The sequence below is a fragment of the Marmota flaviventris genome, chromosome 9 (genome assembly GCF_047511675.1).
Source record: "Marmota flaviventris isolate mMarFla1 chromosome 9, mMarFla1.hap1, whole genome shotgun sequence".
In the NCBI taxonomy this organism is placed as follows: domain Eukaryota; kingdom Metazoa; phylum Chordata; class Mammalia; order Rodentia; family Sciuridae; genus Marmota; species Marmota flaviventris.
In genome coordinates this window covers 21,047,306-21,064,320 of record NC_092506.1, presented here as the reverse complement: position 1 = coordinate 21,064,320, position 17,015 = coordinate 21,047,306, and the positions used below count along the sequence as shown (strand labels likewise).

General features: G+C 50.2%; 1 protein-coding gene across 3 annotated transcripts in view; it reads left to right on the top strand.

Moving 5' to 3' along the window:
• Window positions 1-17,015, top strand: part of Cry2 (cryptochrome circadian regulator 2) — a 34,412-nt gene that overhangs the window by 4,774 nt on the left and 12,623 nt on the right. For all 3 annotated transcript variants that reach the window (XM_027936578.2, XM_027936579.2, XM_071616278.1), the window contains exons 2-7: window positions 2,904-3,012; window positions 5,395-5,537; window positions 7,288-7,472; window positions 8,426-8,514; window positions 14,719-14,859; window positions 16,486-16,797. In XM_027936578.2, the coding sequence (XP_027792379.1) occupies window positions 2,904-3,012; window positions 5,395-5,537; window positions 7,288-7,472; window positions 8,426-8,514; window positions 14,719-14,859; window positions 16,486-16,797 (979 nt within the window). The remainder of the gene's footprint in view (window positions 1-2,903; window positions 3,013-5,394; window positions 5,538-7,287; window positions 7,473-8,425; window positions 8,515-14,718; window positions 14,860-16,485; window positions 16,798-17,015) is intronic.

Genomic DNA, 17,015 nt, shown 5'->3' with positions numbered 1-17,015 from the left:
CGGCGCTCCCTCACTGCTCACCACTCAGAGGCAGGGGAGCTTGGTGGTCAGGAGTGCACACACCAAGCCAGGCAGACGGCCGGGTTCAAATTCTGGCCAGTTACTAGGTACTTATTTTAGGCACGTTGGTCTTCCTGTACCTCACTTCTTCACAGCACTGTTTGAGAATTAATGAGACAATGGATGTAGACCAATAGAACAGTGCCTGGTTCGTCATAAAGCTCATTTGTTGTTGTCCTTATTACTATTATTACTGTTTTGTTGCTGGGTTCAGAGTTGTGCCTTCTGCTTCCTGCCTTGGCAATTGACATCTCTTGTCAAAGAGGAAAAGGGCTCTCTGTTCTTTGAAGATGCTGCAAGGAAGCTCTCCTTTTAGTAAATGAGGCCTAAAAATAAAGGTTTGTAGAAGGCAGATTGCAACATGTTCTGGAACCTAGATTTCATGTGCATTTCAGTCTTATTTATATAGCTTCAAATTGAAGTTCTTTGCAGCCTGGTAGACTGTGAAGGAAGGGACCCCCACCCCCACCCCAAAGTGCCTGGCAGGGACATTCCTGAGCACCCTCTGTCCTGGGGTTGTGGGATTTAAATGATCCCTTCTCTCCAGGTGTGATCTCTGCAGTTCAGGTGGCTGCGTCTGTTTGCATGGGTCTCTGTTATTTTCCTTGAGTAGGAGGCCTGGGAGAGGCCAGTGCAAATGCATCACTGTCACTCACAGATCACTTAGCATCAGAAGATATCAGTTTTTCAAAAACAAATTCTCAGAGGCGGAGCTTTGGTTTACTACAGCATCCTGCAGCCTGTCAGAGTCCCCATCCCCACGCCTCAGCGACACACCCCCCCCCACCCACCCCCCCCCCCCCCCACCCCCCGCTCTTCAGCTGACAGGATGCTTTGGGCTGGGCCCAGGGCTCAGCTCATGCTGGAATGTGGGCCTGCAGCATTGGCCGTGGAATTGTGTCACATTATGTACGTCAGAGGCAGCAGCAGTGAGGGCTAGCTTAGTTGGCATCCTGGGCATAGTCCCCGTCCCTGTAATCCTCCAGTAGTCAGGGAATGTGATGTGCTGCAGAGGCGGCACTGGGTTTCATTGTGTTCAAAATAAAATCTGGTGACTCTTTTTGTTGACAGAGACAAAGGATGGTGGGGATGAGTGGCAGATGCCAGGAGGTAGACTATAGACCCCTTAGATGGGTCCATGACATATACAGGTTGACCTGTCCAGGGTGGGTACAGATAAGAATGTCAGTGAATTACCTCTGTGAGGCTTGGGTCCATCAGAGAAAGGGATTCATCAGGAGATCTGCACACTCTCAGCCATGGAACAGTGCTGGCCCCCCACTAGAAGATTTTAGAAATGGGACACAGAGGAGAAAACATGGGCTTAAGAGTCTGACTGAGCCAGGCGCAGTGGTGCACGCCTGTAATCCCAGAAGCTTGGGAGACTGAGGCAGGAGGATTGTGAGTTCAAAGTCAGTCTCTGCAACTTAGCAAGGCCCCAAGCAACTCAGCGAAACCCTCTCTCCAAATAAAACATTAAAAAGGCTGGAGATGTGACTCAGTGGTTAAGCACCTCTGGGTTCAACCCCCTATACCCCCCCCAAAAAAAAAAGTCTGACTGACCTGAGTTTCTGTGTTAGCTCTGTCACATAATATCTATGCTCTTAGGAAAATTAATTAACCTCTCTGTCTCAATTTTCTCATCTGTAAAATGGGGATAGTACAATTGACTTTAAAATGGGTTGAGAGAATTAAGTGAGGAAATTATCTTAAAAAAGCATGACAGATTCATAAGCAAACTGATTGCCTTGGCTGCCTCTGAGGAGGGAAGCAGGTGGACACTTTTTACTGTGTACCCTTTTGTCACTGGGTTTTGACCCACATTTATAATTATATGGTTAAAGTATTAATTTACAAATAAAACCAAAAGCATTCAACAAAAGTCCCTTTCCTTTTCCCCTGGTGACCCTGCTGTCCTGCCACCACCACCAGTGAACACAAGCCACTGGTGAAGGTATCTATACAGAAGTACCTTTTTTTTTTTTTTTTTTTTTTTGACAGGGGATTGAACCCAGGGGCCCTTTGCCAGGGAGCTGCATCCCCAGTCCTTTTTATTTTTCATTTTGAGAAGGGGTCTTACTAAGTTGCTCAGACTGGCCTCAAACTTGTGATCCTGTCTCAGCTTCCCAGGCTGCTGGAATTTTAGGCATGCTCCATCGCACCTGATTCTAAAAGTACTTTCTAAGATTAGGTGAGAACCTGGTGGCCAGAGGCCTGAAGACAAAACGCTGGGGACCGAGGACCCAGCCCAGGCTCTGTGTGGGGTTGTGGCAGTAGAATATACACAGGTCACAGCACGAATACAGAGGGGCCAGGAGCTGGTTGGACAGGGTGTGGGGGGGGAATTTTCCAGGGCTATGATGACCTGTTTCTCTCCCAATGGGACCTTAGTGCTTCCGTTTCACAGTGTCACAAGTGTTCTCAGGTGGCTTTCTTATCCGTCCTCCCATTTGATTCTCACAACAATCCTGTGCTGCGCCCAGGGCTGAGAGGGGACGGGTGCTTTGTCTTTGATGGTGTAGCACACAGCAGTAGGAACAGCTCACATTGAGCCCACGATTTCTGTGTGCCAGGCTCAGTGGTAACCGCTGCCTTGCAGTGTTTCTCTTAGCAATTCTGTGAGTCCTAGCATCTCTGCAGGTCCCCTGTGCTCACCTCAATCCCGTGTTACAGAGAGAAACAAACCAAAGACTGAAGTAACTGCCTGAGGTCACGTGGCTAGTGGGCCACAAGGCCAGGATTTCCCCCAGGCAGCACTGACCCACCTCCATCGCTCCCTCCCTGGTTAGGAAGAGCTCCTGTTTTTCATGTTGTCACTGACGAGGCCCGTGTGTTCTCTTCAGGTTCCTCCTGCAGTCTCTGGAAGATCTGGACACAAGTTTAAGGAAACTGAACTCCCGCCTGTTTGTAGTCCGGGGACAGCCAGCTGACGTGTTCCCAAGGCTATTCAAGGTGAGCATGTGGGCCCCAGAGAAGACAGGGAGTGTCTGCTCCTGGGGGTCCCCTCAGGTTGGGTGAGCTGCTAGTCTGACCAAGGCCATGGAAGGGCTGGGCGGGTCTGGCCGTCAGATGGCTGCTGCAGAAATCGGAAGCCAAGGCAGCCGGTCAGCCACCAACCAGATGGAAACTGTGCGAAGGAAAATTTTCTGTGAAACTAGTGTCTTGTTGGAAAGTTCCCAGCTCAGTCCAGACTGCGATGTGGTAAGCCATTCCACCCCGGATGCCACTGGCTTCCTTAGATGTTTTCTTGGCTCAAGCCAGTAAGATTTATTAGAACTCCTTCTCCGCCAGGAGGGCAGGGTTTCCTGTCGAGAGCAAGGAGTGGTTCCCGTTTTGCTTTGACTCCACTTTTTGGAGAAAAAAGTCAGTCTGTGGGAGTGTCCCGGTGCCCCGGGGTAAACCGTGGATGAGATCTTCCCATGAGTGCCACACGGGCTGTAGGTTGTGATATCGGGGCAAGCCCACCGCCCCCCCAGTGCCTTCAAAAACCACATTTTAAGACCCAAGTAGAAACAAAAGTATCCGTGGACAGAGGGCTCTAGGGGAGACGCCCTTCATCTTCAGCAGCGCGCATGGTTGTGATGCCCCTTCCACCCCAACTCATGACAGGAAAAGTCTGATGTCAAGGCACGTGGCTCCAGGAGTGTGTCATTACCATTCACTTGTCTCCCCACACCCTCCCCATGTAATTACGCACACACACAAGCACTTACAGATCACTCAGCACTAGTGGTTGCTAGCACTCCTTGAGGGCTGACTGAGCGAGCGCTGTTCCCAGCACTCACGTGCATTACCTCACCCCTCACAGCAGCACCAAGAGTCGGGGGCTCTGTCCCAGTTTTACAGGGGAGGAAGCAGTAATTTGGCATGTTCAGAAAGCTAACAAGTAGTGGTCTTGAGTATCTGATTTTAGAGCTCTGTGTGTACCCACCATACCTTATAAATATTTGGGCTGGCGCTGTAGCAGAGTGGTAGAACAGTTGCCTAGCAAACATGAGGCCCTGGGTTCTATCCCCAGCACTGAAAAAAATAATTGCCTGTCTTATCCCTCCACATTGTTTCTTCCCCAGCAACTCAGGCCTACCCAGTTACAGGCCAGAGGCATAGACTGATCATTCGGTCATTCCTTGTATATTTGTGAGGCTACTACTATGATGTATTAGGCCCCTTACTTCATAGCAGGGTAACTGCGAGTGAAACAATATGATTTCTGCTTTGAGAGTTCACACGCTGATGGGAGAAACTGGCAAATAATGGGCAATTTCACTGCTGTATGTTAAATGTTAATGAAAATAGGACAAGGTAGAGGAGAATCATATTGAAGGAAAGGGGTGTCATTTAATAATAATGATGTTATTATAATTCACAGGATTGTCATAAGTATTTAAAGATGTAATCTATATGACTGCTAAGCATAGTACCTGGCTTATAGTAAGGGCTCAATAAATGAGTGCTTTATCTTGGATGAGGAAGAACCCACCCTACTAAGGACCCACTCCCCCAGGCAGGGCCGAGTCAGGACCAGAGCACCCGAGTGTAGCCAAGACAGTTACTCCTGAGGCTCATAGCTTTACGGGACCAGAAACATGGACTTTGGTTAAAATGTGTTCTTCTTGCTTGTCACATGCTCTAGGGCTTTCTCTGGGTTTTCTGTATAGCCTTTTGGCAGGCCAACTTTCTCCTGTTGTTGCTAGGCGACAGAGAAATTCCTACCAGCAGCGACTGACTGAGGACTTAAAAGAATCCTCTTCTCAGCTGGGCCCCTCTGCTCTGTTCCTCTGACCTCTGGACTGAGGAGCGCTCCTCCTCCTTTGACTCTGAGAGCTGGGGCCTGTTAGCTCTGTTTGCTGCCACCCTCAGGAGTGTTGCTGTGGAAACCATTAAGACACTTCACATAGCTCAAGTCTGCCAAGAAAACTAGGCCACAAGTTTGCAGGCTGTGCCGAGCTCTGGGAAAGGCGTGCCGAGCTCTGGGAAAGGCTTGCCGAGCTGGCGGGAGGTGGTGATTCTGTCTCCCACTCTCCACTGTGAGTCAGGCCTCTTTCTGAGCCTGGGGCCTCCCCCCAGGAGCATTGTATTTATAGCTTCCTGCTGCATTCTCCTCCCTCAAGGACACAGCAGATGCACAGGGCCACCCTCTCCTCTCCCTTCACTGACTGCCTTCCTCATACTTTCTGAGCCGCAGGTTGTTTGCCGTCTTGTCCAGATCACTATCCCTAGTTTATTCTATAGCCCATTCAGACAGGGCTGGAGACTGCTCTGTGACCTCCCAGGAGGTGCCCAGCATCCCTCACCCTCCCCAGCATGGCTAAGCATAACATTCTCTCCCTTCAGGAATGGGGGGTGACCCGCCTGACTTTTGAATATGACTCTGAGCCCTTTGGGAAAGAACGGGATGCAGCCATTATGAAGATGGCCAAGGAGGCTGGTGTGGAGGTGGTGACTGAGAACTCTCACACCCTCTACGACCTGGACAGGTGAGAGGCGGGGCCCCGGGGTCAGATCGCCCCTTGTGAGGGCTGGTGGTCTGGGTCCCTGCCAGGTGAAACTCAGAGAGAGGCTCAGCAGTAGCCACCTGGTTATGAGGACCAGTGATTTCTAGAAACTCCAGAGTCAGGCATGTAGACTAGGTCACAAAGAGCTGTACCCGATTTGGGTGGCAGAGATGCCTAAGCTACAGAAGCAGTGAGGAGCACACTCAGGATCTTCTCCTAATAGAAGATCTGCTCCTCATCTACTCCTGTCCCATGTGCTCCCACTCTGTCCTGCTCCTCAGTAGATACCCCTCTGTCCTCAATGAACCCTATCTCCCTGTTTCCCCTCCCAACAGGTTTCTGTGTCCTCCCCCACCCCCTGCAGTACTGGGGATGAAAGTCAGGGCCTCACTTACGCTGGGCAAGTGTTCTACCACTGAGCTACACAGCCCGCCCTTTATGTTTTTTATTTTGAGGCAAGGTCTCAGTAAGTTGCCCAGGCTGGCCCTGAACTACCGATCCTCCTGCCTCGGCTCCCAGGCAGCTGGGATTCCAGGCATACACACACCTCTGCAGCCGGCTAGATCTCTCTTATAAGCCCAGTTTCTTTCTAGAATGAGTGCCTGGGCTCCCTGCTAGGGGTGTACAGTGCTGCTTGAGGGGCCTCTAGAGAGCCCTGCAGGGAACTTAACCGCACAGGAGCCTCCTCCTCTGGTGACAGGCCTCTGTGCTTTCGTCCAGGGGGGAACCTCCTCCCCTTCCCTGCCAGAGCCATCACCCTTCTGTTGTTGCTGCTGCTGCCAAGCCAACAGCCACCACTGCTCCTGCCCCCTCTCCCAGCCCAGGGCTGGCTGCCAGGAGGCTGAGTCACACAGCGGTGCACGTGAACCGGGCCTCAGGAGGGGAGTGTGGAGCTCTTCCTCCTGCCACGTGCAGAGGAGGGGGAGGCACTGCAGAGGCAGAAGCCAGCCTCCCGGCTCCGTTAATGGAGGGAGAGCACAGAGGACAAACTGAGAAATAAACTCGCCCCACCTGTGGGTCTTGCATAAGCTGCTTCTTTGGCCAAAAGAGCCCCAGGAATCTGGCTGCGAACCATTTCAGTTTATCCTTATGTAAACAGCCTCCCTTCTCTTCCTCGCCCTCTAATATTTTTCCTTCTTTCATGAGTGCAGTCATGTCCCCTGCTCATGGAAAACACTTTGTAAACTGTGAAACTCTTTAAGCATCAGCTGTCTCTGTTTACTCCAGCCCTGTCCCTGATTCAGGGAGGATCGGCCGGCCTTGCCCTCTACTCGAGTGCACGGGGCTAAAAGGAGGAGAGTATTTCAACAATGAAATATGTTTACAGCTCTTAAGGAGCTTCCTCATGCTGGAGGAGGGAGAGAGGTCCCTGGCCCAGTCAGAAAGGCCAGGTCCCGGGAGGCGAGTGGGGCTCTTCTGTGATTAGAGAGGTATGGTCAGTCTCTGTCTCTAGGCAGCTCCGTGTGGACACCAGGGAACCTGGAACTGAGTCCCAGCTTTGGCCCTGCCTTGCTCCATTGCCTGAGGCACCTGCTCCAGCTCTCTGGGCTTCAGTTTCCCTCTCGGTAAAATGGAGACGCAGCCTCCCTTGCCTCCTTTCCACTCGGGTGGGACCTGTGCGCAGATGACGAAAGCGTCCTCAAAGTCTTCAGGGTCTGGTTCTTTTTTGGGTAGGTGGGACCCCAAACCAAGGGCTCTGTGGGTGATGCCAGGTGTGCTTTGGGCTCCCCAGGATCATCGAGCTGAATGGGCAGAAGCCGCCCCTTACCTACAAGCGCTTCCAGGCTATCATCAGCCGCATGGAGCTGCCCAAGAAGCCAGTGGGTGCGGTGAGCAGCCAGCAGATGGAGAGCTGCAGGGCTGAGATCCAGGAGGACCACGACGACACCTACGGCGTGCCCTCCCTGGAGGAGCTAGGTGCGCACGTCCCGCCCAGCCTCTCTGGCCGCTGCTCTTTCCTGTTGTGGGAAGTGACTTGTTGGGGTGTTTTTTTCTTTGTGGAAGTAACATATGTTACTATAGAAAGTTTAACAGATACAAAACCATCAAGGTGAAGTAATAACCACTATTTCCCCCGTGCCACTGTTTTTTTTTTTTTTTTGGGCGGGGGTTGGGTGGGATGGTGGTCCCAGGGATTGAACTCAGGGGCACTCAGCCACTGAGCCACATCCCCAGCCCTATTTTGTGTTTTATTTAGAGACAGGGGCTCACTGAGTTACTTAGCGCCTCACTTTTGCTGAGGATGGCTTTGAACTCATAGTCCTCCTGCCTCAGCCTCCCGAGCTGCTGGGACTACAGGCGAGTACCGCCCGCCGTACCCGGTGTAGAGAACCACTGTGGATTTTTGAGCATGTCTTGTTTTTCTGGTGCTCGTGCCCATGAGCTCTGTTTCTAGCTCATACCTCCGTGTGTGTGCTCCTCTTTCCGGCAGTGTAGGTGCAGTCTGGGATTGGCTTTCAGCAGGCTTCTCAAGACCAGGATGAGACTAATATTGTCTTGGGTACTGACTCCACCCTTCCTCCCATACCCCACACCATCTTTCAGTCTGAACAATGTAAGCCTTTCTCACCTGAAAACCACAATCACTGCCAGCTAATCTAAAAGAGCAAGACGTCCGGGATCATTGTCACCTGCCTGGAATGATAGGGGCTGGAATGGGGAGGGCAAGAGAAAGGAGGAAATAGTGATAGTGGGAAGAGAACCAGGATGACCCAGAAAACGCTAAAACTTTAAGGGCTGTCTCAGTTCCAGTAGCACCAAGAACAAGAACTGCGCTCTAGTTCTCAGAGAGCTTTAAGAACCAAACAGGGTCAAAACTGAGCTGCTTCTGAAATGACTTAACCTCTAGCCTTTATCTGTGCCTCCTATAGGGTTCCCCACTGAAGGACTTGGCCCAGCTGTGTGGCAAGGAGGAGAGACAGAAGCTCTGGCCCGCCTGGATAAGCACTTGGAACGGAAGGTATGGCCCCGTTTCTGAGCCACAGAACTGCTGCCCATGCTGCAGGGGATATGGGTCACATTCATGTCCCTTAGTGCCTCTTAGCTCCAATTGGTTGCAAAATGGAAATGAAACAAAACACAACCATCCTTATGGCAAAAATAACAGCAGCAGCAAAGTCAGCAGCTGCCACTGGAGACTCCTTACCTCCACCTGTGCCGGTCACTGGGCTGAACATTTCTGGGTTAAGCACCTGCTTACATTATTTCCTTCAGTCTTTCCAGCAGCCCTACTGGGTAGGTATTAGGCTCTCCATTGTGTAGATTATGAAACTGAGGCTTAGAGACGCGAAGTAATTTGCCTGAGGTCATACAAAAAGTCATAGAGTGAGATATTGGTCTAGGTGCTCATAAAGCTCATGCCAGATTGCCTGCCTGCCTCCTGTGGGCAGCTTCCCCTTAGTAGGAGGGTATCCAGTCAGTAAAGTCTGTAAGATTCATTCCTATGTGTTATGTACCCTGTCTATGGCTGGGTCTCTTCCAGGGCTTTGATGTCCATTTGCTCAGACCCAGAGCGCCCACATCTCAGGGCAGTGAAGATTAGCAGGAAAAACAAAAGAGGCTGAGGCCCTAGGACACCTCTCAACAGTGTCCCACAGTCCCCACCAGCCTGTGACCAGAGGGGCAGAGAAGGTCCTCCCCACTGAGAACGGTCAGCTCCTAGCTCCTTTCTTGAAGCTGGTTTGTAGACTGGGCCCCTAAAGTTCCAACTTTTTTCTCTCCCTGCTCAGATGGAAGGTCATTTTTCCCAGCAGCCAGATGGTCATAACGGAGGCTGGGGAAGGCCTGCTAGAGGACAGTGAGCTCCCAGCCCATGGGAATGCTGTGCTGTGGCCTCAGCCCCACTGAGCCCGGCAAACTTGATATTCCTGTCTTGGTGCTTCTATCAGCTGGGGCCAAAACTAAGCCCACCAGACTTGAAAGTCGAGACCTGATGTCCAAGGCTGTGAGGGGATCTGCTTTCTCTGTCTACAGCAAGAGATGTAACCAGAGATTCTTGGGCTTGGTTTAAAGACAGAAATTGAGCCCAAGGGCAGAGGACAGAGATCATAAATGGGATGGCAGAATAGAATAAGACTTTAAAAAGTAAAGAGCTAGTCTAGCTAACCTGTGACCCTATGGATCATGGTTCTTTTCACCTTGGAAGTGTTTTGTAGAGGACTTGCCCCTCAGGTCACCAAGTCAGGATTCATTTTACACACACCCATAGAGACCCTGTCTGTCACGGGACCTCATATCAGGGACCCATTCAGACCCAATGGTAGCCAGAGGACATTATTTGTCCTATAAATCTGGGAGAACAGAAGGCACTGTGTGAACAGGAGTTGAACCCGTCCAGGAGGCTTACCTTAAATACATTAGCCCCCCAAATGTGAAGTGACCAGCTCATCATGCCAGGTTGTGCTAGTTTCTAGAAAGACTGCCAAACAAGACAGGCAGGAGTCTGTCTCCATGGAGTTGATCATTAAACAGGGAATTACAGATGTCCTGACGATTAGAACAGGAGAGGTTCCTAGGAGGATCGTGAGAGCAAAGAACAGAAGAATTACATCAGTCAGTTCTTGTTTGCAACTTGCTTTTGAAAATCAGGAGTCACATAACCAGGAGTCTAAGGTATAGCCTTCAGGCACAGCTGATTTTTGTGTCCAGAGAATGCTATTAGGAAGGCGTTATCCATCTCCTAGCTCTGCTTTCCCATGTATCATTTTATTCTCAGACAGAGAAGTGGCAAAGGTGACCACCCAGCCCATTTTCCATTTAATTACTAACATAATAATTATTAATTATTATGCTCTTTTCTAAAAGCTTCAGGAAAAGTTCCAGCGAGTATTTCCATTGATCTGGGTTGTGCTGTGAGACCTTAAATCACTGTGGCCAGGGATGGGTGCTTTCTCTAGCAAGATTCGCATCGTGAACCCACTCCCAGAGGTAGAAAGTGGACGTGGCTCTGCTTTACCCGTGGCCCTAAGATTAGGGAAGGCCAGTTCTCCACAAGAAGATTACATGCTGTTACCAAAAAAGGGAGGCAAGAAAGGAAGGAAAAAAAGACAAACTATGATCTTCACCTCTCTGTTAGTCAATAGTAGATGAGGGTAAGCATCTCTCTGTAAAAGAATCCTGATCATAAAATGAAAGTGGGATGATAGAATTAGAATACCACCACTTTGCAACACCTATAATGACACACTGGGCACAGTAAAGAGAGACAGATGGGCATTATGTGCCCCCTTAGACTTCCTAGAGGATCAACTCAAGCTCACTCCAGTCTCTGGGACCAGCCACTGGTTTGCAGCCCCTACACAGAGAGGTATGGTGAACTGCATGTGTGCATAGTCACCAAAGTCCTGCCCAGAATCTCACAAGTCCAGTGGCTGGGTTCTTCCACAGAAAAATGGATAGGAGCTGGGCAGGATGGCACACCTGTAATTCCAGCAGCTCAGGAGGCTGGGGCAGGAGGATTGGGAGTTCAAAGCCAGGCTCAGCACTTAGTGAGGCCCTAACTCAGTGAGACTCTTCTCTAAATAAAATATATTTAAGTGCCCCTGGTTTCAATCCCCAGTACCAAAAAAAAAAGGGGGGGGGAGGAAAAGAAAGATGACAGGAAGTATAGATTAAAAGAAATTTAAACGAATTAAAAGAAATTTTAGTGGCCTGAACTAAACTGTGGCACCTAGGGATGCGTGTGCAGGTGAAAAAAAGCAGCTACTTAAAAACGCAAAGAGTAGCTGAAAGGAAAAAGCCCTTCCTCCCAATCATGCTTTGCAAAAGTAGAAAAATGGAAGCATTTCAGAAATGCAGAAGGCTGGGGCTGTAGCTCAGTGGTAGAGTGCTTGCCGAGCACGTGTGAGGCACTGGGTTCAATCCCCAGCACCACATATAAATAAACAAACAAAGGCATGCTGTCCATCTACAACTACAAAAATATTTTTTAAAAAATAATAAATTGGGGCCGGGATTGTGGCTCAGCAGCAGAGCATTCGCCTAGCATGTGCAAGGCCCTGGGTTTGATCCTCAGCATCACATAAAAATAAATAAATAAAGATATTGTGTCCAACTACAACTAAAAAATAAATATTTAAAAAAATAAATAAACAAATAAAATAAACTTTTGAAAAATGCAGGAAACAGCTGGGTGTGGTGGCATGCCTGTAATCCCCAGCAACTCAGGAAGCTAAGGCAGGAGATCAAAAGTTCAAGGCCAGTCTCCACAGTTTAGCAAGGCCCTAAGCAATTTATTGAGACCCTGTCTCAAAAATAAAAAAGGGCTAAAGATGTAGCTTAGTAGTAAAGCCCTGGGTTAAATCCCCTGTGCCAAAAAAAAAAAAAAAAAAAAAAAGGAAATGATTATGAAAGTTGGGCCAGGTATGGTGGTGGCACATGATCCCAGTGGCTTGGGAGGCTGGGACCGGAGGATCACAAGTTCAAAACCAGCCTCAGCAATGGCGAGATGCTAAGCAACTCAGTGAGACCCTGTCTCTAAATAAAAATGCAAAATAGGGCTGGGGATGTGGCTCAGTGGTCAAGTGCCCCTGAGTTCAATCCCTGGCACAAAAAGAAAATTGGGGCAGTGTCCCTTGTTGGGAGGGGGACTGCACTGGAGTGAGCATATGAATCGACTCCTGGGGTGACTGGCAAAGTCCTGTTTCTTGAATTTGGTGGTGGCTACCTGGGTATTTCCTCAGAATAATTTGTTAAGCCACAATGCCACATATTTGTGTGCGTTTCCATGTCTACCTTTCATTTAAAAGAAAAAGATGAGGGCTGGGGCAGGGCTCAGTTGTAGAGTGCATGCGTAGAGTGCTTGCCCAGCATGTGTGAGGGGCACTAGGTTCGATCCTCAGCACCACATAAAAATATATATATTAAAAAAAAGAAAGCCGCAGGTTGGGGTGCCGGGCAGTCAGGGCCTGTGTGGGCAGAAACACCCGTTAGATGTGCTGAGGTTGAAACCTGAAGGAGATGGCGCTAAGCGAGCCAAGGTGGGAGGGCAGGCTCAGGCGAGGAGGCTCAAGGCTGGAGAGAGTGCGGTGCCTCCGGCAGAGGGCCAGAGGTGAGCCGGGCGTGGGTGTGCTTTAGGTGTGTTTAAGACAGAGGGACCCAAAGTAGACACAGGGAGGCCCGTCACTGGCTGTCACCAGTGTGCAGTCTAGATATGATCTTACCCGAACAGATTGATTCCAGTAGAGAATAGAAAGAAGAGGATGAATTGGAGAAGTGAGTGGTAGAATTGCAAGACCTGGTTAGGGGCTGGTCAAAGGCGATGGTCAGTCAGGGCAACTAGGTGGTCACAGTGCATTTTCTCAGATAGGGGAGGCTGGTGGAAGGATGGATTTAAAGAAGAGCATGTTACCTTCAAAGCAGCTGGATGAAGCCATGTGGCTAGAGCCGCAGACATGGTGATTGTCTGCACAGAGAAGCTGTTGGGAGCCATGGAACCTGCGGACTAGGACAGAGCCCAACTGCTCACACATAGGGGCAGGTAGGGCAGGCCAAGCCTAGGAAAGACCCAGGGCAGCCTGCTAGCGGGAAGGCACCCAGGCGTGTGTGGAGGCACCGAAGCTCAAGGAAGAGAGGAAATGAGACCGGAGCAGACAGCAGGGTGCAGTGCTGCCCAGAGGTCCAAAATTACAAGCACAGAAAATGCCTTCAGAATTCAGTGGCGTGGAAATCCCAGGAGACTGTGGATGCCAGTGTGGTAGACAGGGGAGCCTGAAGCCAGCCATGGATTAGAAAGGAGGCGTGGGTGGGGAAGAGGGGGAGCCTAGTGTGGAGTCCTCAGGATACCAGAAGTCCTTTGTACTTGGTTTGTTTTGAAATAAGAAACATGAAATCATTTTTCCAGTGTTCTAGAAAAAGAAGAGAGGGTGGCCATGCAAGAGAAGGAAGAGGGGAGGGCTGCAGAGCCAAGTGGAGGCCTTGACCTTGGGCAGCATGAGGGGGGTATGCAGGTGAACCCGGAAACTCAGTAGCCGAAAGATGAGGTGCATCCCACCTGATGGCTTCCCTTGTTTTTATCATAAGGCAAGAAGGTCATCTGCTGAAGGGTGGTGGGGAAGTGTGGTCTGGGAGGTCTCAGGAGGTCAGGTTTGTGAAACAGCCGTCATAGAGAGAAGGAAAGGTGTCAGGAGTTGAGAGCAAAGCAGTTACCAGCTGTGATGGAAAGAGACCGGGATCTGTCGTCAGAGGCCCAGGCTCTTTCCAGCCCTGTCTCTGTTTTTTGTTGGGTTTGTTATTTGTTTGTTCATTTTTGTTTGTTTTTTAGTGCTGGGGATTGAACCCAGGGCCTTGCACATGCTGGGCAAGTGCTCTACCACCGAGCCACACCCCCAGCCCCTCCATGTTTCTTATCCTCTCTGTAACCCCAAGAGTCACAGAACCCGCAGGAGCCTAGTTTCCTCATCTTCAGAAGAAGGTAATGGTAAATGCTGCCCAGAGAATGGTTAAGGTCAGGTGAGAGGACACAGGGGACAGACAGTGAGTTAGGAAATAAAGCACTAGCACAGTGGCTTTGTTTTGTTGTTGTTGTTGTTATTGTTTTTGAGACAGGTTGCCAAGTTCTAAGGCTGACCTTGAACTTGCAATACTCCTGCCTCAACCTTGTGAGCCAGTGGCTATTGATGAAAAAGACAAGACCAATAGTACATGACAAATGAACCCAGGAGGGAATGACTCTGTTGGTCTCCGAAGTGGGTTGAGAGTTTCTTCCTTCCCTGAACAGAACAGTGGTGAGAAGTCCCTAGGTGTTTGTGACACAGCAGCAACAGCCTTGGGCCCCTGGTGACTAGAGCAGGAGCTGAGTGAGTGAGTTCCGTAAAGTAGAAACTGTTTCTTTCTTTCTTCTATATAATTATAGCTTGTTCAGGGCTTTCAGAATTCATTTTCATATCTCGTTTTATTTCATCCCCAGCGATGGGGAATTTTGTTCTTATTTAGTAGATCATCAGCTAAGGACTGAAAAACTCATTTGCAGTCTTACCACAAGTTAAGTAGGAAAGTCAGGGGCAAGCACATGGGCACCCTGCTTGGCACGGTGGCGTTCCACCCACAGTCACCGGGCGTGAAGGAGTGGCTTTCTATTGTTTGACCTTAGGCAGAACTACCATCCGGGGCCCCTGTCTTTAACTTCTGTGACTCTTCTTTTTGTCACCTCCCCTGTCTGCTGCAGGCCTGGGTTGCCAACTATGAAAGACCTCGAATGAATGCCAACTCCCTGCTGGCCAGCCCCACAGGCCTCAGCCCCTACCTGCGCTTCGGTTGCCTGTCCTGCCGCCTCTTCTACTACCGCCTGTGGGACCTGTATAAAAAGGTGAGTGCACAGTGAGGGTGACACCCCCTCCCCCACTTGTAGCCAGATGGATCACAGTTTTCTGGGCCTGCCAATCACCCTGAAAAGGATCCCTCCCTCTCCAGCCCTAGACAGGGGCTAGGTTATGGGTCCCGGAGGTGCACGGTCCAGGGAGCTGGGAAGAGTTGATTTTCAAGAGATGGCAGAGGGAGCACACGCTGAGTCACTGATCCCGATGAGCCCAGATTTTCCTGTGGTGTAGGAGAACAGGCTGAAAAGCAGGCCTCAGGGTGTGACCCTAGAGGGGGCAGAGTCACTGGCAGCAGGTGGGTGGGGGCAAGGTCCTAGGTGGGAAGTGGGGAGTATGAGGCTGAAGCCAGATGTAAACAGTAAGGTGCAGCCGCTGTCCCTGGGGCCGTGGCCAGAGCATTTAGAGGGGAATCCAGGAATGATAAGTGTGATTGGGGGAATCGCCTGGAGGGGCTGCATACAGAGCCATGCCACAAGGGCAAGAGGGACATGACCCTGTTAAAGCATTTCTAAGAGGACAGTGTCTTTAGCCTTCATTTTCCTCACTCATCCTGTGTCTACATTTTTTTTCTTTTCTTTTTTTTTCATATATTATATATATATATATATATATATATATATATATATATATATATATATATTTAGGTGTAGATGGTCATAACCCAATGCCTTTATTTTTATGTGGTTCTGAGGATTGAACCATGCTAGGAGAGCGCTCTACTGCTGAGCCACAATCCCAGCCCCTGCATTTTTTTTTAACAGTACTAGGGATTGAACTCAAGGTCTCATACCTGCTGGGCAAGTATAATACCACTTAGTTGCATCCCACAGGTCTTTTTATTTTGAAACAAGGTCTCACTAAGTTGCCCAAGGTGACCTTGAACTTGTGACCCTCTTGCTTCTGTCTCTCAAGTAGCTGGATTCCAGGTGGGTACCACCATGCCCACCTGTGTCCACAGTTTTTTTCAATGTTATTTCCCCATCCTTCCCAATATCAAGATATTGTGGCACAGAGTAGCTTTGCCAGTTTGATGGATTGTCTTGTGATTGTCGGAAAATCTATTTGCGAGGAGGTCGAATTCCCTAATTCCCTCATGACCTCAGACCTAGGCCGTCATATAGCTTATAGAACCAAAATCTAGACTGAGAGCTTTTATGCGTGCTGATACAAAAAAAAAAAAAAAAAAAAAAACCTTCAACCTTTCAGAAAGTGGAGCCAAACCGGGCACTCTGAGGACAAGGATCGTGGCTAAGTCTTGGTAGTTGAATTCCTGCAGCAGTGTCCCTCTCCCTGCCAGCTCTCTTCAGTGTCTTTTTATTGTTGTTTGTTTGTTTGTTTTTTGGTGTGCAAGGATCAAGCCCAGGGCCTGGTGCATGCCAGGCAAGCCCTGTGCCACGAGCTGCACCCAGCCTTTGCTCAGAGCAGTGGGCCAGCAAGTGGGGCTGGGTGTGGACTCCGTAGGCACACTGGGTCACTTCTAGGGGATAGGCCCTCTGCATGTCCAGGGGATTTGGAGCCACCAAATTTGGGGGTCTATAGGTTCCTTTGTGAGAGAGACCCAGTGACCAAAGCTAAAATCTGGGCAAGGTATATTCATGTGGCACCCTGCCCCTCAGGTTAAGAAGAACAGCACACCTCCCCTCTCCCTGTTTGGGCAACTCCTGTGGCGAGAGTTCTTCTACACAGCAGCCACCAACAACCCCAGGTTTGATCGCATGGAGGGGAACCCCATCTGCATCCAGATCCCCTGGGACCGCAACCCCGAGGCCCTGGCCAAGTGGGCCGAGGGCAAGACAGGCTTCCCCTGGATTGACGCCATCATGACCCAACTGAGGCAGGAGGGCTGGATCCACCATCTGGCCCGGCACGCTGTGGCCTGCTTCCTCACCCGCGGGGACCTCTGGGTCAGCTGGGAGAGCGGGGTCCGGGTGAGTGCCCTCTCAGCAGAAGCCGGCCCATACCCTCTGATCAGGCCCAACAAAGGGCAGCCCCTTTCTGGGCTGCGGGATGGTGTGGGATCTCTGGGACCAGAAGATCCCCTCCAAATCCTCCATGGCCTGCCCTCAGCAGAAAGGCTTTGGCTCCTTGGGACACTGTGGTGACTTGGGGAGGACACTGGCAGTAGGTGCCAAAGGAAGCTGATTGT